The sequence below is a fragment of the Panulirus ornatus genome, chromosome 42 (assembly GCF_036320965.1).
Source record: "Panulirus ornatus isolate Po-2019 chromosome 42, ASM3632096v1, whole genome shotgun sequence".
Taxonomy (NCBI): Eukaryota; Metazoa; Arthropoda; class Malacostraca; order Decapoda; family Palinuridae; genus Panulirus; species Panulirus ornatus.
Window position 1 is genome coordinate 14,273,502 of NC_092265.1, and position 22,143 is coordinate 14,295,644.

The 22,143-nt window shown below is 39.8% G+C and overlaps 1 protein-coding gene across 4 annotated transcripts in view; it reads left to right on the forward strand.

Moving 5' to 3' along the window:
- The window catches only part of bchs (WD repeat and FYVE domain containing 3 bchs), a 404,120-nt gene that overhangs the window by 342,891 nt on the left and 39,086 nt on the right, over positions 1-22,143 (forward strand). For 2 of the 4 annotated variants that reach the window (XM_071686603.1, XM_071686604.1), the window contains one exon: positions 8,775-9,030. In XM_071686603.1, coding sequence (XP_071542704.1) covers positions 8,775-8,900 — 126 coding nt within the window. In that variant the 3' untranslated portion in view covers positions 8,901-9,030. Of the gene's footprint in view, positions 1-8,774; positions 9,031-19,119; positions 19,270-22,143 lie in introns of those variants that run through there. The other 2 variants (XM_071686608.1, XM_071686607.1) reach the window with 2 other exon arrangements.

The window sequence follows — 22,143 nt, forward strand, 5'->3', positions numbered from 1 at the left end:
AACCCTGTAACTCTGTTATGTTGGGGTTATTGTATGCCTGGCAGTGTTGTACATTCTTTGAAGTCACATGACAGGATGCCATCTCAATTGTCCCATGGTACTAAGAGTGGAGGAATGCGTCTTTTACTTGCTGTCCTTTTGCTTGGTAATATTTTAGCAAGCTGTTTTTGTTTTGGGTGATATTTTTCCTCTATCAGTAACTAACCATGGGTCCAAAGAAGTTGTGTCAAGAATAAAAGAAATAAAGAAATATCGCTACATTTGAGATTTTGAGACATGTTGTCATGGTTGAGTTCACCATTTGGACTCATTTATTTTCTTCTAACATTATCCTTCCCTGAAAAGTTGGTGTCTTGTCAAACTAACCAGAAAAGCATCCGGTAACCTGATAGAGTTGGGTTGTTCAACATTTCATGCTAAATCAGGTCATCAGTAAGTGAGTTTATGTGCTTACATCCTTCTTGCCCCAGGAGTCCCTTCTATAAAGCTTTTTTAGGCTCCTGTAGCACCATAGGAAGTTGGCCACATCCACTAGTTTGGAAATAGGTCACAAAGTGTAGTGATGTAGTGTATGCATCCATGTGCAGGGAAGGAAATGCACTTCAGTAGTAAGTGCATGATGTCTTGGTTGTGGTAGTTGCATCATGGGCTTGAAGGCTCCTGGGCTATGTTGAAATGGTGCTTGTAATGTTGTAGGGATTGGATGTTGTGCAAGGCTTAAACGGAAAAATGTGACTTGCATTTGTCTAGGGAGTATGGCATCTGATGGCATCTAGGAGGGTTGAAGTCGATACTGTTGGGAGGGTGGTGGGTAGTGCTTGTCATCTTATTTCAGTAGGTATATGTTTTGTCCTTGTTACAATTTATAGGGGAAGGGGGATTTGTGAGTAGGTGTTGCTGACATGTTAGGTTGGGACAAACCTTATTTTTCTACTTAAGGACTGGTGGTTAGTTGTGAGGTGGTTTGGGTGGGAAAAGTTTAGTACCGCTCCATAAAATTGAGTGTTGAGTATGTTTAAGTGGGGTTGTAGTGGGAGGATCTTTGTTTCATTGTGCTATTGAATGTTTGTAGTTGCCAGGCAGCCAGCAATTGTTCTAAGTACGCTATATTATGTTGATTAGAGCTTTGTTATATTTGCTTTTGAGAGGATAGAAGACCAGGCAGGTGAGGCATAATTAGATTTAAAGTGGAACAAATATTTGTAAAGGATGTTGAGTGGATTCTTTTTCCTATTCAAATCTGCTGTCGGTTAGTGTATTAAGGACATTTAGTTTGTATGTTGCTTTTTTGTTTATGTTTTTGCTAGTGTTAGAGTAAATGTCATTAGTGAGTCATTTGCCATGCCTTGTGTGGTTGATATTTTGTTCTGAGGAGTGACTGTTTGCTCTTTGTGACTAAAGGGTGTGAGCTGGATTCGTGTCTGTCTTAGGTTAAAAGAGTGATTGAAGTCTTCTGTGGAGAGCCAGATGTTCTTTTCTGAGTGAGCCATTGTTCCACTTGCATAATGTAATGCTGCTTTTTTTTGTGTGTGTTTGTGTGGCTTTGGGGTGTTGTGACGTGATTTTGAAGTTGTCTGCATATTAAAAGACCTTCATGTTGTTTTGCCAGAGGTAATGGAAGTTGTGCAGGAAGAGATTGCAAGGCTTGGAGGAAGAACTGCTCCTTTGGAAACTCCATTGTAGTGTTTAAGTGTTTTAGAGGTGAAGCTGTTGTAAATTAGTATGTCATGGTAGCTGGTTATGAAATTGGCCAGCCACTTTTGGCATTGTTGTGGAGGGTGTTATCAAGTATCTTTTATATCAGGCTGTTTTAGGAAGACAACATTGAATGCTTTTTTAATGTCTGTGGCTACTAGGACTGTGTGTGAAATGGGATGTTGATTGGGACTATTTAGGATATGTTGTGTGAGCTCAGTATATAGTGTGATGGTGGAATATTTCTGTTTGAAGCCATTTTGTGTGGGTGAGTGTGTAATGTTTTGTTTGATTCAGTTGTGGATCAGTTTTCCTGGGGTTTAGATAATGAGAATATGAGTGATGCACCATCCACTGCAGCATACTGCTGCATTTCATTGTATGCAAGGCTTTCACTACCTCTTCTTTCTTCACCAATCCATTCTACATGACTCTTTTACCTTGCTTAGCACTTTGACCAAAATACCCTACAGCTGCCACACTTGTCAAACATATTTAACTATCCTTCAGAATACTCACTCTATCTCCTCCCTACTTCATCTTTACCTGTTCTCTCTTCTCCTTTTGCCCCCTTCATTGTTGTTCCCATTTGATCTCTTGTCTTTTGCACGTCATTTACATCCTTCCCATGCATAATTTTATTGTGGTACTCACTCACCCCAGCTCTCATTTGCCCTCCTTCCTTTTCAACCCCAGTTCCTTTCTCTTGATCTGCCACTTTCTCTGATTCATTTCCTGATCATTTGCACTCCTTCCTTGCAAGTGCTGCCCAAATGCCTCTCTTTTCTCTTTCTTTTCCAACTTTACTTCATCCCACCACTCACTACCCTTTCTAATCTGCTCACCTCCCATCTTTTGCATGCTACATGCATCTCTAGCATATGCCATCGCTGCATCCCTAAGAACCTCCCATTCCACACCCATGCCCCTCACTTCATTTATTCTCTTCTTTTGCCTTTTTACCTCAATCTCTCCTGGTATTTCTTCACGCAAGTCTTTCCAAGCTCACTTATATTCACCACTTTTCCTCCCAACATTGGTTTCTCTTTTTCAAAAACCTGTACAAATCTTCACCCCTGCCTCACTCCTCTTTTTCAAAAACCTGTACAAATCTTCACCCCCGCCTCAGTAAGATAGTGATCAGCCTTTCCACCAACTGCCCCTCTCAGCACATTTACTCTAATAATGCCCATTAATCATCTCTCCTATTCACACATATTTATTTATTTTTTATTATACTTTGTCGCTGTCTCCCGCATTTGCGAGGTAGCGCAAGGAAACAGACGAAAGAAATGGCCCAACCCCCCCCCCATACACATGTATATACATACGTCCACACACGCAAATATACATACCTACACAGCTTTCCATGGTTTACCCCAGACGCTTCACATGCCTTGATTCAATCCACTGACAGCACGTCAACCCCGGTATACCACATCGCTCCAATTCACTCTATTCCTTGCCCTCCTTTCACCCTCCTGCATGTTCAGGCCCCGATCACACAAAATCTTTTTCACTCCATCTTTCCACCTCCAATTTGGTCTCCCTCTTCTCCTTGTTCCCTCCACCTCCGACACATATATCCTCTTGGCCAATCTTTCCTCACTCATTCTCTCCATGTGCCCAGACCATTTCAAAACACCCTCTTCTGCTCTCTCAACCACGTTCTTTTTATTTCCACACATCTCTCTTACCCTTACGTTACTTACTCGATCAAACCACCTCACACCACACATTGTCCTCAAACATCTCATTCCCAGCACATCCATCCTCCTGCACACAACTCTATCCATAGCCCATGCCTTGCAACCATACAACATTGTTGGAACCACTATTCCTTCAAACATACCCATTTTTGCATTCTGAGATAATGTTCTCGACTTCCACACATTCTTCAAGGCTCCCAAGATTTTTGCCCCCTCCCCCACCCTATGATCCACTTCCGCTTCCATGGTTCCATCCGCTGCCAGATCCACTCCCAGATATTTAAAACACTTTACTTCCTCCAGTTTTTCTCCATTCAAACTTACCTCCCAATTGACTTGACCCTCAACCCTACTGTACCTAATTACCTTGCTCTTATTCACATTTACTCTTAACTTTCTTCTTTCACACACTTTACCAAACTCAGTCACCAGCTTCTGCAGTTTCTCACATGAATCAGCCACCAGCGCTGTATTATCAGCGAACAACAACTGACTCACTTCCCAAGCTCTCTCATCCCCAACAGACTTCATACTTGCCCCTCTTTCCAAAACTCTTGCATTCACCTCCCTAACAACCCCATCCATAAACAAATTAAACAACCATGGAGACATCACACACCCCTGCCGCAAACCTACATTCACTGAGAACCAATCACTTTCCTTTCTTCCTACACGTACACATGCCTTACATCCTCGATAAAAACTTTTCACTGCTTCTAACAACTTGCCTCCCACACCATATATTCTTAATACCTTCCACAGAGCATCTCTATCAACTCTATCATATGCCTTCTCCAGATCCATAAATGCTACATACAAATCCATTTGCTTTTCTAAGTATTTCTCACATACATTCTTCAAATATATATATATTCCCTGTGTCGTAGAAGGAGAAGAAAAGAGAAGGGAGCGGGGGGGCTGGAAATCCTCCCCTCTCGTTTTTTTTTAATTTTCCAAAGGAGGGAACAGAGAAGGGGGCCAGATGAGGATATTCCCTCAACAAGGCCCAGTCCTCTGTTCTTAACGCTACCTCGCTAACATGGGAAATGGCGAATAGAATGAAAAAAAAAAAAATTCTAATTATGTATGTCTTGTGTGTCATAGAAGGTGATTATAGGGGACAGGAGGAGGAGGAGGGGGGGGTGTCAAAAACCCTCCCTTTCTTGTATTTCAATTTCTAAAAGAGGACACAGAAGTCAGGTAGGAAGTGCTCATAAACCTGGAAGGCTCAGACTGTGTGTGGATATAACCAAAATGAGAAGAAAGGATAGGTAATATGTTTGTGACAAGAGACCAGGATGATCTGGCTCTGAGTGAAACAAAGCTCAAGGGTACGGGGGAAGAATGGTTTGGAAATGTCACTGGAGTAAAGTCAAGGGTTGGCGAGAGGTTAAGAGCTAAGCAAGGAGTAGCTCTACTCCTGAAGCAGGAATTGTGGGAGTGTGCCATAGAATGTATGGAAGTAAATTCTAGATTGATGTGGGTTAAAATGAAAGTGGATGGTGAGAGATGGGTGATTACTGGTGCTTATGCACCTGGCCATAAGAAGAGCGATAATGAGAGGCAAGTGTTTTGGGAGCAGCTGAGTGAGTGTGTCAGCAGTTTTGATTTAAGAGACCAGGTATTACTGATGGGTATCTTAAATGAAATGGTTAACAATGTGCCAGTTGAGGGTGTAACTGCAGTGCATGGGCTATTCGGTGTTATAAATGGAAATGGTGAAGAGCTTGTGGAGTTGTAAATTGGAAAAAAAGAATGGTGATTGGGAATGCTTGATTTAAAAAGATAGATATACATAAGTATTCCTATGAGTCCACAGGGAAAATGAAAAACGATAAGTTCCCAAGCACACTTTCGTGTAATAATCACATCATCAAGGGAACTTATCGTGTTTCATTTTCCCCTTGGACTCAAAGGAATATCTTGATCACGCACAAAATTGTGATCCTTTCCATACATAAGTATATATATATATATATATATATATATATATATATATATATATATATATATATATATATATATATGTATATATATAGGATGGATGTGCTGGAAATGAGATGTTTGAGGACAATGTGTGGCGTGAGGTGGTTTGATCGAGTAAGTAACGTAAGGGTAAGAGAGATGTGTGGAAATAAAAAGAGCGTGGCTGAGAGAGCAGAAGAGGGTGTTTTGAAATGGTTTGGGCACATGGAGAGAATGAGTGAGGAAAGATTGACCAAGAGAATATATGTGTCGGAGGTGGAGGGAATGAGAAGAAGTGGGAGACCAAATTGGAGGTGGAAAGATGGAGAGAAAAAGATTTTGTGTGATCGGGGCCTGGACATGCAGGAGGGTGAAAGGAGGGCAAGGAATAGAGTGAATTGGATCGATGTGGTATACCGGGGTTGACGTGCTGTCAGTGGATTGAATCAGGGCATGTGAAGCGTCTGGGGTAAACCATGGAAAGCTGTGTAGGTATGTATATTTGCGTGTGTGGACGTATGTATATACATGTGTATGGGGGTGGGTTGGGCCATTATATATATATATATATATATATATATATATATATATATATATATATATATATATATGGGGATAGGGGAGAAAGAATACTTCCCACGTATGCCCAGCGTGTCATAGAAGGCGACTAAAAGGGAAGGGAGCGGGGGGCTGGAAATCCTCCCCTCTCGTTTTTTTTTTTTTTTTTTTTTTTTTATTTTCCTAAAGAAGGAACAGAGAAGAGGGCCAGGTGAGGATATTCCCTCAAAGGCCCAGTCCTCTGTTCTTAACGCTACCTCGCTATTGCAGGAAATAGCGAATAGTATGAAAAAAAAAAGAAATATATATATACATACATACATACATACATACATACGTATATGCCCGTACACATACATAACATACATATATAAACTTACATATTCATACTTGCTTGCCCTCATCCATTCCTGACACCATCCCGCCCCACATGAAACAGCATCACTACCCCTTAAGTGAGCAAGATAGAAACAGGAAAAACAGACAGAAAAAGGCCACTTTCATTCACATTTAGTCCCTAGGTGTCATGTGTAATGCACCAAAACCAAAGCTCCAGGCCCCACACACCCTTCCATGGTTTATCCAACATTTCACATGCCCTAGTTCAGGCCATTGACAACACCTTGACCCCGGTACACTACGTCATTCCAATTCACTCCATTCCTTGCATGCCTCTCACCCTCCTGTATGTTAAGGCCCCAGTCACTCAATCTTTTTCACTCCATCCTTCCACGTCCAATTTGGTCTCCCACTTCTCCTTGTTCCCTCCACTTCTGACACACATATCCTCCTTGTCGAACTCTCCCCACTCAGAGTCTCCATATGACGAAACCATTTCAACACACCCTCTTCTGTTCTCTCAACTATATTTATTTCCACACAACTCTCTTACCCATACATTACTTACTTGATCAAACCACTTCACACCACGTGTGTGTATGTTCAAATGCACATGCATGTATATGTTAAGTGTGTGGGTATATATATATATATATATATATATATATATATATATATATATATATATATATATATATATATATATATTTCTTTTTTCTTTCTTTCATACTATTCGCCATTTCCCGCTTCAGCGAGGTAGCGTTAAGAACAGAGGACTGGGCCTCTGAGGAAACATCCTCACCTGGCCCCCTTCTCTGTTCCTTCCTTTGGAAAATAAAAAAAAAAAGATTTCCAGCCTACCGCTCCCTTCCCTTTTAGTCGCCTTCTACGACACGCAGGGAATACGTGGGAAGTATTCTTTCTCCCCTATATATATATATATATATATATATATATATATATATATATATATATATATATATATATATGTGTGTGTGTCGGAGGTGGAGGGAACGAGGAGAAGAGGGAGACCAAATTGGAGGTGGAAAGATGAAGTGAAAAAGATTTTGTGTGATCGGGGCCTGAACATGCAGGAGGGTGAAAGGAGGGCAAGGAATAGAGTGAATTGGAGCGATGTGGTATACCGGGGTTGACGTGCTGTCAGTGGAGTGAATCAAGGCATGTGAAGCGTCTGGGGTAAACCATGGAAAGCTGTGTAGGTTTGTATATTTGCGTGTGTGGACGTATGTATATACATGTGTATGGGGGGGGTTGGGCCATTTCTTTCGTCTGTTTCCTTGCGCTACCTCGCAAACGCGGGAGACAGCGACAAAAAAAAAAAAAAAAAAAAAAAAAAAATATTTTTTAATTTTCCAAAAGAAGGAACAGAGAAGAGGGCCAGGTGAGGATATTTCCTCAAAGGCCCAGTCTCTGTTCTTAACGCTACCTCGCTATCGCGGGAAATAGCGAATAGTATGAAAAAAAAAAGATATATAAATATATATATATATATATATATATATATATATATATATATATATATATATATAGTGTGTGTGTGTGTATATATATGAGTGGATGGGCCATTTGTCTGCTTCCTGGAGCTACCCCGTTGACACAGGAAACATTGATCAAATAAAATAATGATATAAGAAAAAATAAACATTCATACATACACATTTACTATTTCCTGCAGTAGTGAGGTAGCATTAAGAACAGGAATGTCCTGCATGGCTATATTGCAGAATGCTCGTGATTATTCAGATGAGCTTGAGCAAAACCTATTCCTAAATTTGCTTTCTATATTCTATCGGCGATCTTTGATAGTTTAATGACAACCGCCCTTTCCATTAATCGTAAATTTCCTCATTTCTAGGATAGAGAATATTTTTTTTATATCAAAGGGTTAAAAAATCTGTGCCCAGCTGCTTTTTGTGAAAGGTAGGTTAACTGATTACTTAGTAGGATAAACAGGTATCTTAACATTTCATCCATAACTGGTAGAGTCAAGTAATTTACATAATACTTCTGTGTTTCTGGAAGTACGTTAGTGAAGTGTCAGTGAAAATATCAGCTCTTCTTAGGGAGTCCTTGAGGGTCCATGGACCTAACTCATTTTCTCATATGGGTTCAACTTCAGTTGTTATATATTACCCCAGGATCCCTTTTTTGGCTCCTGCAACTCTTAGTTAGCTGTAGAAATCATGTGAAATGGAGCTGAGTATCATATGCACAAGTAGGTGGGTCTGGACTTTGCCTATAAGTTTTAACCTTACAAACAATAAGTCACCTCCATCAAGGCTGCATTATCATTGGGGAACAGAAAGGAGTTCAGCACAACCGAGGACTTTCCATCCCCAAAGGAGCCCTTCTTCCCTTGCTTCTGTGGTAAATGCAATCTTGAAGCTGCAAAAAGTACATATATGAGGTCATGGGATTGCATTATTTAATCTACATGCATGTGTAGTTTATTGGAAATTGAATACTGAAAGTAGATTATGTTTTCAGATGTGGAGTGTAGAGTATGTTCAGGTACCAGCTGATGAGTCAGCAGTTAATACAAACAACAGTAATACCAGCAGTGCAGACAGTGACAGTGATATGAAGAATTACAATACCCAAGGTAACTTGTAGAATACTTAGAACTGAATAGTTATCTTTACAGCCTGGAGACTGATTCTAGAACTTGCTGATTTTAACATTGTGATTTTTGAATTTTCATTTAGAGCTGATGTAATTTTTCTTGGATTGTATATAGCATTTTCTTTTTCAGATTTATTTTGCTTAACTGTACTGTATGCATGAAACATAACAGCTCAAAACACTCATCTAGGTTTTATCTTTGAAATTATATTCACGCCTGGAATAAACACTGGAAAGATGTGTGGAGCCTGGTTGTGGGATAGGGTGCTGTGGTTTCAGTACTTTACACATGACAGTTAGAGACTGATTGTGAACGAATGTGGCCTTTTTGTTTTCCCCGCACTCCCTTGCTGAAGCAGGCAGTAGTGATGCTATTTCCTGTTGGGTGGGGTAGCACCAGGAATGGATGCAGGCAAGGTAAGTATGAGTATGTACATGTGTTTATTTGTATATTTCAGGGTATTGTATAATTCTGTGTATATGTATGTATATGTGTGTATGTTGGTAGTATATGTATGTATACCTGGGGATAGGAGAGAAAGAATACTTCCCACGTATTTCCCAGCGTGTCATAGAAGGCGACTAAAAGGGAAGGGAGCGGGGGGCTGGAAATCCTCCCCTCTCGTTTTTTTTTTTTTTTTTTTTTTTTTTTTATTTTCCTAAAGAAGGAACAGAGAAGAGGGCCAGGTGAGGATATTCCCTCAAAGGCCCAGTCCTCTGTTCTTAACGCTACCTCGCTATTGCAGGAAATAGCGAATAGTATGAAAAAAAAAAGAAATATATATATACATACATACATACATACATACATACATACGTATATGCCGTACACATACATTACATACATATATAAACTAACATAAATCATAACTTGCTTGCCCTCATCCATTCTGACACCATCCCGCCCCACATGAAACAGCATCACTACCCCTTAAGTGAGCAAGATAGAAACAGGAAAAACAGACAGAAAAAGGCCACTTTCATTCACATTTAGTCCCCCAGTGGTCCTGTTTAATGCTACCAAAACCAAAGCTCCAGGCCCCACACGAACATTAAACAAACCCTTCCATGGTTTATCCAACATTTCACATGCCCTAGTTCAGGCCATTGACAACACCTTGACCCCGGTACACTACGTCATTCCAATTCACACAGTCCAGTCCGTTGCATGCCTCTCACCCTCTGTATGTTAAGGCCCCAGTCACTCAATCTTTTTCACTCCATCCATCCACTCCAATTTGGTCTCCCTCTTCTCCTTGTTCCCTCCACTTCCTGACACACATATCCTCCTTGTCGAACTCTCCCCACTCAGAGTCTCCATATGACGAAAACCATTTCAACACACCCTCTTCTGTTCTCTCAACTATATTTATTTCCACACAAATCTCTAACCCATTAACATATACATACTTTATCAAACCAACTTTCACAACATGAAACCACTGTGTGTAATGTTCATATGCACATGCATTATGAATGTTAATTGTTGTATATAAATATATATATATATATATATATATATATTATATATATATTATATATATATATATATATATATATATTTCTTTTTTCTTTCTTTCATACTATTCGCCATTTCCCGCTTCAGCGAGTAGCGTTAAGAACAGAGGACTGGCCTCTGAGGAAACATCCTCAACCTGGCCCCCTTCTCTGTTCCTTCCTTTGGAAAATAAAAAAAAAAAGATTTCCAGCTACACGCCCCCCACCCCTCACCTTCCCTTTTATTCGCCTTCTTACGACACGCAGGGAATACGTGGGAAGTATTCTTTCTCCCTATATAATATATATATATATATATTATATATATATATATAATATATATATATATATATATATGTGTGTGTGTCGGAGGTGGAGGGAACGAGGAGAAGAGGGAGACCAAATTGGAGGTGGAAGGATGGAGTGAAAAAGATTTTGTGTGATCGGGGCCTGAACATGCAGGAGGGTGAAAGGCGTGCAAGGAATAGAGTGAATTGGATCGATGTGTATACCGGGGTTGACGTGCTGTCAGTGGAGTGAATCAAGCATGTGAAGCGTCTGGGGTAAACCATGGAAAGCTGTGTAGGTTTGTATATTTGCGTGTGTGGACGTATGTATATACATGTGTATGGGGGGGGTTGGGCCATTTCTTTCGTCTGTTTCCTTGCGCTACCTCGCAAAACGCGGGAGACAGCGACAAAAAAAAAAAAAAAAAAAAAAAAAAAAAAAAAAATATTTTTTAATTTTCCAAAAGAAGGAACAGAGAAGAGGGCCAGGTGAGGATATTTCCTCAAAGGCCCAGTCCTCTGTTCTTAACGCTACCTCGCTATCGCGGGAAATAGCGAATAGTATGAAAAAAAAAAAGATATATAAATTATATTATATATATATATATAAATATATATATATATAATATATATATATATATATATAGTGTGTGTGTGTGTATATATATGAGTGGATGGGCCATTTGTCTGCTTCCTGAGCTACCCCGTTGACAGCAGGAAACATGATCTAATAAAATAATGATATAAGAAAAATAACATTCATACATACACAATTTCTCAATTCCTGCAGTATGAGGTAGCAATTAAAAACAGGAATGTCCTGCATGGCTATATTGCAGAATGCTCGTGATTATTCAGATGACTTGAGCAAAAACCCTACTCCTAAATTTGCTTTCTATATTCTATCGCGACTTTGATAGTTTAATACAACCGCCCTTTCCATTAATCGTAAATTTCCTCATTTCTAGGATAGAGAATATTTTTTTTATATCAAAGGGTTAAAAAATCTGTGCCCAGCTGCTTTTTGTGAAAGGTAGGTTAACTGATTACTTAGTAGGATAAACAGGTATCTTAACATCATCCATAACTGGTAGAGTCAAGTAATTTACATAATACTTCTGTGTTTCTGAAGTACGTTAGTGAAGTGTCAGTGAAAATATCAGCTCTCCTTAAGGGATCCCTTTGAGGTCCCAGGACCTAACTCATTTTCTCATATGGGTTCAACTTCAGTTGTTTATATTACCCCAGGATCCCTTTTTTTTGGCTCCTGCAACTCTTAGTTAGCTGTAGAAATCATGTGAAATGGAGCTGAGTAATCATATGCACAAGTAGGTGGGTCTGGACTTTGCCTATAAGTTTTAACCTTACAAACAATAAGTCACCTCCATCAAGGCTGCATTATCATTGGGAACAGAAAGGAGTTCAGCACAACCGAGGACTTTCCATCCCCAAAGGAGCCCTTCTTCCTTGCTTCTGTGGTAAATGCAATCTTGAAGCTGCAAAAAGTACATATATGAGGTCATGGATTGCATTATTTAATCTACATGCATGTGTAGTTTATTGGAAATTGAATACTGAAAGTAGATTATGTTTTCAGAATGTGGAGTGTAGAGTATGTTCAGAGTACAGCTGATGAGTCAGCAGTTAATCCAAACAAACAGTAATACCAGCAGTGCAGACAGTGACAGTGATATGAAGAATTACAATACCCAAGGTAACTTGTAGAATACTTAGAACTGAATAGTTATCTTTACAGCCTGGAGACTGATTCTAGAACTTGCTGATTTTAACATTGTGATTTTTGAATTTTCATTTAGAGCTGATGTAATTTTTCTTGGATTGTATATAGCATTTTTCTTTTTCAGATTTATTTTGCTTAACTGTACTGTATGCATGAAACATAACAGCTCAAAACACTCATCTAGGTTTTATCTTTGAAATTATATTCACGCCTGGAATAAACCATGGAAAGTTTTGTGGGGCCTGGATGTGGAAAGGGTGCTGTGGTTTCAGTACTTTACACATGACAGTTAGAGACTGATTGTGAACGAATGTGGCCTTTTTGTTTTCCCCGCACTCCCTTGCTGAAGCAGGCAGTAGTGATGCTATTTCCTGTTGGGTGGGGTAGCACCAGGAATGGATGCAGGCAAGGTAAGTATGAGTATGTACATGTGGTTTATATGTATATTTCTGTGTATAGTATATTTCGGTATAATGTATGTATAATGTGTGTAATTGGTAGGTAATAATGAATGTATACTAAACTCTGGGGAAATAGGAGAGAAAGAATACTTCCCACGTATTTCCCAGCGTGTCATAGAAGGCGACTAAAAGAGGAGGGAGAGGTGGCTGGAAATCCTCCCCTCTCGTTTTTTTTTTTTTTTATTTTCCTAAAGAAGGAACAGAGAAGGAGGCCAGGTGAAGATATTCCCTCAAAGGCCCAGTCCTCTGTTCTTAACGCTACCTCGCTATCGCGGGAAATAGCGAATAGTATGAAAAAAAAAAGATATATATATATATATTATATATATATATATAGTGTGTGTGTGTGTATATATATGAGTGGATGGACCATTCTTTGTTTTCCTGGGCCACTACCTCATGATGTGGAAATGGCTTATCTAGTGGTAATAAATTATTACTTATAGGTGTGGGCTATAGATAGAATTGTGTGGAGGAGGGTGGATATGTTGGAAAGAAAAGGAGATGTTTTTTTGTGGCAATAGAGGTGTAAGTGGTTTGATCGAGTAAGTAACGTAAGGGTAAGAGAGATGTGTGGAAATAAAAAGAGCGTGGCTGAGAGAGCAGAAGAGGGTGTTTTGAAATGGTTTGGGCACATGGAGAGAATGAGTGAGGGAAAGATTGACAAAGAGGATATATGTGTCAGAGGTGGAGGGAATGAGAAGTGGGAGACCAAATTGGAGGTGGAAAGATGGAGAGAAAAAGATTTTGTGTGATCGGGGCCTGGACATGCAGGAGGGTGAAAGGAGGGCAAGGAATAGAGTGAATTGGATCGATGTGGTATACCGGGGTTGACGTGCTGTCAGTGGATTGAATCAGGGCATGTGAAGCGTCTGGGGTAAACCATGGAAAGCTGTGTAGGTATGTATATTTGCGTGTGTGGACGTATGTATATACATGTGTATGGGGGTGGGTTGGGCCATTATATATATATATATATATATATATATATATATATTATATATATATATATATATATGGGGATAGGGGAGAAAGAATACTTCCCACGTATTCCCAGCGTGTCATAGAAGGCGACTAAAAGGGAAGGGAGCGGGGGGCTGGAAATCCTCCCCTCTCGTTTTTTTTTTTTTTTTTTTTTTTTATTTTCCTAAAGAAGGAACAGAGAAGAGGGCCAGGTGAGGATATTCCCTCAAAGGCCCAGTCCTCTGTTCTTAACGCTACCTCGCTATTGCAGGAAATAGCGAATAGTATGAAAAAAAAAAGAAATATATATATACATACATACATACATACATACATACGTATATGCCCGTACACATACATAACATACATATATAAACTTACATATTCATACTTGCTTGCCCTCATCCATTCCTGACACCATCCCGCCCCACATGAAACAGCATCACTACCCCTTAAGTGAGCAAGATAGAAACAGGAAAAACAGACAGAAAAAGGCCACTTTCATTCACATTTAGTCCCTAGGTGTCATGTGTAATGCACCAAAACCAAAGCTCCAGGCCCCACACACCCTTCCATGGTTTATCCAACATTTCACATGCCCTAGTTCAGGCCATTGACAACACCTTGACCCCGGTACACTACGTCATTCCAATTCACTCCATTCCTTGCATGCCTCTCACCCTCCTGTATGTTAAGGCCCCAGTCACTCAATCTTTTTCACTCCATCCTTCCACGTCCAATTTGGTCTCCCACTTCTCCTTGTTCCCTCCACTTCTGACACACATATCCTCCTTGTCGAACTCTCCCCACTCAGAGTCTCCATATGACGAAACCATTTCAACACACCCTCTTCTGTTCTCTCAACTATATTTATTTCCACACAACTCTCTTACCCATACATTACTTACTTGATCAAACCACTTCACACCACGTGTGTGTATGTTCAAATGCACATGCATGTATATGTTAAGTGTGTGGGTATATATATATATATATATATATATATATATATATATATATATATATATATATATATATATATATATATATTTCTTTTTTCTTTCTTTCATACTATTCGCCATTTCCCGCTTCAGCGAGGTAGCGTTAAGAACAGAGGACTGGGCCTCTGAGGAAACATCCTCACCTGGCCCCCTTCTCTGTTCCTTCCTTTGGAAAATAAAAAAAAAAGATTTCCAGCCTACCGCTCCCTTCCCTTTTAGTCGCCTTCTACGACACGCAGGGAATACGTGGGAAGTATTCTTTCTCCCCTATATATATATATATATATATATATATATATATATATATATATATATATATATATATATATGTGTGTGTGTCGGAGGTGGAGGGAACGAGGAGAAGAGGGAGACCAAATTGGAGGTGGAAAGATGAGTGAAAAAGATTTTGTGTGATCGGGGCCTGAACATGCAGGAGGGTGAAAGGAGGGCAAGGAATAGAGTGAATTGGAGCGATGTGGTATACCGGGGTTGACGTGCTGTCAGTGGAGTGAATCAAGGCATGTGAAGCGTCTGGGGTAAACCATGGAAAGCTGTGTAGGTTTGTATATTTGCGTGTGTGGACGTATGTATATACATGTGTATGGGGGGGTTGGGCCATTTCTTTCGTCTGTTTCCTTGCGCTACCTCGCAAACGCGGGAGACAGCGACAAAAAAAAAAAAAAAAAAAAAAAAAAAAAAATTTTTAATTTTCCAAAAGAAGGAACAGAGAAGAGGGCCAGGTGAGGATATTTCTGTTCTTAACGCTACCTCGCTATCGCGGGAAATAGCGAATAGTATGAAAAAAAAAAAGATATATAAATATATATATATATATATATATATATATATATATATATATATATATATATATATATAGTGTGTGTGTGTGTATATATATGAGTGGATGGGCCATTTGTCTGCTTCCTGGAGCTACCCCGTTGACACAGGAAACATTGATCAAATAGAATAATGATATAAGAAAAAATAAACATTCATACATACACATTTACTATTTCCCGCAGTAGTGAGGTAGCATTAAGAACAGGACTGAGCCTTAAAGGGAATGTCCTGCATGGCTATATTGCAGAATGCTCGTGATTATTCAGATGAGCTTGAGCAAAACCTATTCCTAAATTTGCTTTCTATATTCTATCGGCGATCTTTGATAGTTTAATGACAACCGCCCTTTCCATTAATCGTAAATTTCCTCATTTCTAGGATAGAGAATATTTTTTTTATATCAAAGGGTTAAAAAATCTGTGCCCAGCTGCTTTTTGTGAAAGGTAGGTTAACTGATTACTTAGTAGGATAAACAGGTATCTTAACATTTCATCCATAACTGGTAGAGTCAAGTAATTTACATAATACTTCTGTGTTTCTGGAAGTACGTTAGTGAAGTGTCAGTGAAAATATCAGCTCTTCTTAGGGAGTCCTTGAGGGTCCATGGACCTAACTCATTTTCTCATATGGGTTCAACTTCAGTTGTTATATATTACCCCAGGATCCCTTTTTTGGCTCCTGCAACTCTTAGTTAGCTGTAGAAATCATGTGAAATGGAGCTGAGTATCATATGCACAAGTAGGTGGGTCTGGACTTTGCCTATAAGTTTTAACCTTACAAACAATAAGTCACCTCCATCAAGGCTGCATTATCATTGGGGAACAGAAAGGAGTTCAGCACAACCGAGGACTTTCCATCCCCAAAGGAGCCCTTCTTCCCTTGCTTCTGTGGTAAATGCAATCTTGAAGCTGCAAAAAGTACATATATGAGGTCATGGGATTGCATTATTTAATCTACATGCATGTGTAGTTTATTGGAAATTGAATACTGAAAGTAGATTATGTTTTCAGATGTGGAGTGTAGAGTATGTTCAGGTACCAGCTGATGAGTCAGCAGTTAATACAAACAACAGTAATACCAGCAGTGCAGACAGTGACAGTGATATGAAGAATTACAATACCCAAGGTAACTTGTAGAATACTTAGAACTGAATAGTTATCTTTACAGCCTGGAGACTGATTCTAGAACTTGCTGATTTTAACATTGTGATTTTTGAATTTTCATTTAGAGCTGATGTAATTTTTCTTGGATTGTATATAGCATTTTCTTTTTCAGATTTATTTTGCTTAACTGTACTGTATGCATGAAACATAACAGCTCAAAACACTCATCTAGGTTTTATCTTTGAAATTATATTCACGCCTGGAATAAACCATGGAAAGATGTGTGGAGCCTGGTTGTGGATAGGGTGCTGTGGTTTTGGTGTATTGCACATGACAGCTAGAGACTTAGTGTCAATGAATGTGGCCTTTTTGTTTTCCCCGCACTCCCTTGCTGAAGCAGGCAGTAGTGATGCTATTTCCTGTTGGGTGGGGTAGCACCAGGAATGGATGCAGGCAAGGTAAGTATGAGTATGTACATGTATTTATATGTATATTTCAGTGTATATGTATATTTCTGTGTATATGTATGTATATGTGTGTATGTTGGTAGGTATATGTATGTATACCTGGGGATAGGAGAGAAAGAATACTTCCCACGTATTTCCTGCGTGTCATAGAAGGCGACTAAAAGAGGAGGGAGCAGGTGGCTGGAAATCCTCCCCTCTTGTTTTTTTTGATTTTCCAAAAGAAGGAACAGAGAAGGAGGCCAGGTGAAGATATTCCCTCAAAGGCCCAGTCCTCTGTTCTTAATGCTACCTTGCTAATGCGGGAAATGGCCAATAGTATGAAAGGAAGATGTACTTGTATGGATGCTTATGTAAATATATGTGTATATGAGTGGATGGACCATTCTTTGTTTCCTGGCACTACCTCACTGATGTGGGAAATGGCAATCTAGTGTAATAAATTATATACTTATAGGTGTGGGCTATAGATAGAATTGTGTGGAGGAGGGTGGATATGTTGGAAATGAGATGTTTGTGGACAATATGAGGTGTAAGGTGGTTTGATCGAGTAAGTAATGAAAGGGTAAGAGAAATGTGTGGTAATAAAAAGAGTGTGGTTGAGAGAGCAGAAGAGGGTGTTTTGAAATGGTTTGGTCACATGGAGAGAATGAGTAAGGAAAGATTGACAAAGAGGATATATGTGTCAGAGGTGGAGGGAATGAGAAGTGGGAGACCAAATTGGAGGTGGAAGGATGGAGTGAAAAAGATTTTGAGTGATCAGGGCCTGAACATGCAGGAGGGTGAAAGGCGTGCAAGGAATTGAGTGGATTGGAACGATGTGGTATACCGGTGTCGATGTGCTGTCAGTGGATTGAACCAGGGCATGTGAAGCATTTGGGGTAAACCATGGAAAGTTTTATGGGGCCTGGATGTGGAAACGGAGCTGTGGTTTCAGTGCATTATACATGACAGCTAGAGACGGAGTGTGAATGAATGTGGCCTTTGTTGTCTTTTCCTAGCACTTCCTCACACGCATGTGGGGGGAGGAGGTTGTCATTTCATGTGTGTGGGGGTGGCGACGGGAATGAATGAAGGCAGCAAGTATGAATTATGTACATGTGTATATATGTGTATGTGTATGTGTATATATATGTATACGTTGAAATGTATATGTATGTATATGTGCATATGTGTACGTGTTTGTATATGCATGTGTATGTGGGTGGGTTGGGCCATTCTTTTGTCTGTTTCATTGCGCTATCTTGCTAACGTGTGAGACAGCGACAAAGTATGATAAATAAATATATAGATAAATAAATATCTTTTTATTATACATAGTCACTGTTTTCTACTTCAGCGAGGTAGCGCCAGGAAACAAGCAAAGAATGGCTCATGCACTCATGTACACATATATAGACATAAACATCCATATATGCACATATACATACATATACATATCAACATATACATACATATACATGTTGGAAAGGATCACAATTTTGAGCGTGATCAAGATATTCCTATGAGTCCACGGGGAAAATGAAACATGATAAGTTCCCAAGTGCACTTTCATGTAATAATCACATCATCAGGGGAGACACGAGAGGAATATAAGTCAGTTGATATACATCGTTACCAAATGGCGTCCTAGCTTCGTCTCTTCTTAATAAGCCTTTTTCTTAATGAGCGCAGGATCAATATAGTTATCATTTTAAGGAATATGTACAACTAGCAATATGGATAGTAGATCATTGTTTTGACATTTTGTTCACTTGTTCCTCTCATAACAGTTGAAAATAGATCCACTTTTGAATAAATCCTGAGATATTAATCATTTCGGTCATAGCTATATTCCTGATGATCTTTCACAGGAGTCACTTGTAGCATCAGCAACACTAAGGGCTCCAAATCCCCAAAGTCCCCTAATGGAAGATCTCCGACTCATCCTCTTCAGCCAGGTCATTCTGCACGTGCCCATGAAGTAGTTCGTCGCTTGTCTACTGTTGAAGACTTCCCACCAGGTAAGATGACTGCAGGTAGAGTGTTTGTTAACTGAAAAGTTTGGGACCAGTCAACCCCCGATATGTGGATAATTGTATGAAGTGGATACGATCATAAACATCTGTCAAGAAAAGTATATGATGAACCAGAGTAGTTGTATCATTTTGTATATGTTAGTTTTTTTCTGCAAATACCTCTGAGATTTAATTCATGCATTAGATAAGAACCTGATGAGAATTGTGTCGAAAAAATTTATGAAAAATACAAGCTATCATATCATTCCTTGAGTATAAGTTACATGTAATGAATACAGTTTACCCACATCTAAGTGTTTGTAGATTGACACTTTTATTTCTCCCACCCATTTCTATCATTATTTTTTGTATGCAAATTGTCATTAGTTTATGAGTTAGGAAAGAACCTATGGATAAGAATTGAGTTAGAGAAGAAAAGAAAGAAAAAAAATGGATTAAACCAGGGCATGTGAAGCATCTAGGGTAAACCATGGAAATTTCTGTGGGGCCTGGATGTGGAAAGGGTGCTGTGGTTTCAGTACTTTACACATGACAGTTAGAGACTGATTGTGAACGAATGTGGCCTTTTTTGTGTGTTTCAGAAATGATAGAGGATGTGTGGATCAGGTGTTTGCTTTGAAGAATGTATATGAGAAATACTGAGAAAAACAGATGGTTTTGTATGTAGCATTTATGGATCTGGAGAAGGCATATGATAGGGTTGATAGAGATGCTTTGTGGAAGGTCTTAAGAGTATATGGTGTTGGAGGTAAGTTGCTAGAAGCAGTGAAAAGTTTTAATCAAGGCTGTAAGCCATGTGCACGAGTAGGAAGAGAGGAAAGTGATTGGTTCTCAGTGAATGTTGGTTTGCGGCAGGGGTGCATGCCGTCTCCATAGCTGTTTAATTTGTTTATGGATGTGAGGGAGGTGAATGCAAGAGTTTTCGAGAGAGGGGCAAGTATGCAGTCTGTTGTGGGTGAGAGAGCTTGGGAAGTGAGTCAGTTGTTGTTTGCTGATGATACAGCGCTGGTAGGTGATTCAGGTGAGGAACTGCAGAAGTTGGTGACTGAGTTTGGTAGTGTGTGAAAGAAGAAAGTTGAAAGTACATGTGAATAAGAGCAAGGTTGTTAGGTTCAGTAGGGTTGAGGGACAAGTTAATTGGGAGGTAAGTTTGAATGGAGAAAAGCTGGCGGAAGTGAAGTGTTTTAGATATCTGGGAGTGGATTTGGCAGTGGATGGAACCATGGAAGTGGAAGTGAGTCACAGGGTGGGGAGGGGGGCAAAGCTTCTGGAAGTGTTGAAGAATGTGTAGAAGGCGAGAACATTATTTCGGAGGGCAAAAATGAGTATGTTTGAAGGAATAGTGGTTCCAGCAATGTTACATGGTTGCGAGGCATGGGTTATAGATAGGGTTGCGTGGAGGAGGGTGGATGTGCTGGAAATGAAATGTTTGAGGTGGTTTGATTGAGTAAGTAATGAAAGGATAAGAGAGATGTGTGGTAATACAAAGAGTGTATTGAAATGGTTTGGTCACATGGAGAGAATGAGTGAGGAAAGATTGACAAAGAGGATGTATGTGTCAGAGGTGAAGGGAACGAGAAGTGGTAGACGAAATTGGAAGTGGAAGGATGGAGTGTAACAGATTTTGAGCAGTCGGGGCCTGAACATGCAGGAGGGTGAAAGGCGTGCAAGTAATAGAGTGAATTGGAACAATGTGGTATACTGGAGACGATGTGCTGTCAACGGATTGAACCAGGGCATGTGAATTGTCTGAGGTAAACCATGGAAAGTTTTGTGGGGCCTGGATGTGGAAAGGGAGCTGTGGTTTTGATAATTACTCATGACAGCTAGAGACTGAATGTGAACAAATGTGGCCTTTGTTGTCTTTTCCCAGCGCTACCTCTTGTGGGTGGGGGCTGGGGTAGGATGGATGGGGGCTATTCCAGTGTTGTGGGGTGGTGACAGGAATGGATGAAGGTAGCAAGTATGAATATGTACATGTGTGTATATGTATATGTCTGTGTGTGTGTATGTATGTATATGTTGAAATCTATAGGTATGTATATGTCGGTGTGTGGATGTTTATGTATAGAACGTGTGTATGTGTGTGGGTTGGGCCATTCTTTCACCTGTTTCCATGTGCTTCCTCATTAATGCAGGAGACAGCAGAGGTGTTTGATGTCTCCATGGTTGTTTAATTTGTTTATGGATGGGGTTGTTAGGGAGGTGAATGTAAGAGTTTTGGAGAGAGGGGCAAGTATGCAGTCTGTTGTGGATGAGAAGGCTTGGGAAGTGAGTCAGTTGTTGTTCACTGATGATACAGCGATGGTGGCTGATTCAAGTGAGAAACTACAAAAGCTGGTGACTGATTTTGGTAAAGTGTGTGAAGAAAGAAAGCTGAGAGTAAATGTGAATAAGAGCAAGATTATTAGGTTCAGTAGAGTTGAGGGACAAGTAAATTGGAAGGTAAGCTTGAATGGAGAAAAACTGGAGGAAGTGAAGTGTTCTAGATATCTGGGAGTGGATTTAGCAGGAGATGGAACCATGGAAGCGGAAGTGAGTCACAGGATTGGGGAGGGGGCGAAGGTTCTGGGAAGTGTCGAAGAATGTGTTGAAGACGAGAACAATATTTCGGAGAGCAAAAATGGATATGTTTGAAGGAATGGTGGTTCCAACAATGTTACATGGTTGCAAGGCATGAGCTATAGATAGGGTTGTGCGGAGGAGGGTGGATGTGTTGGAAATGAAATGTTTGAGGACATTATGTGGTGTGAGATGGTTTGATGGAGTAAATAATGAAAGGGTAAGAGAGATGTATGGTAATATAAAGAGTGTGGTTGAGAGAGCAAAAGAGGTTGTATTAAAATGTTTTGGTCACAT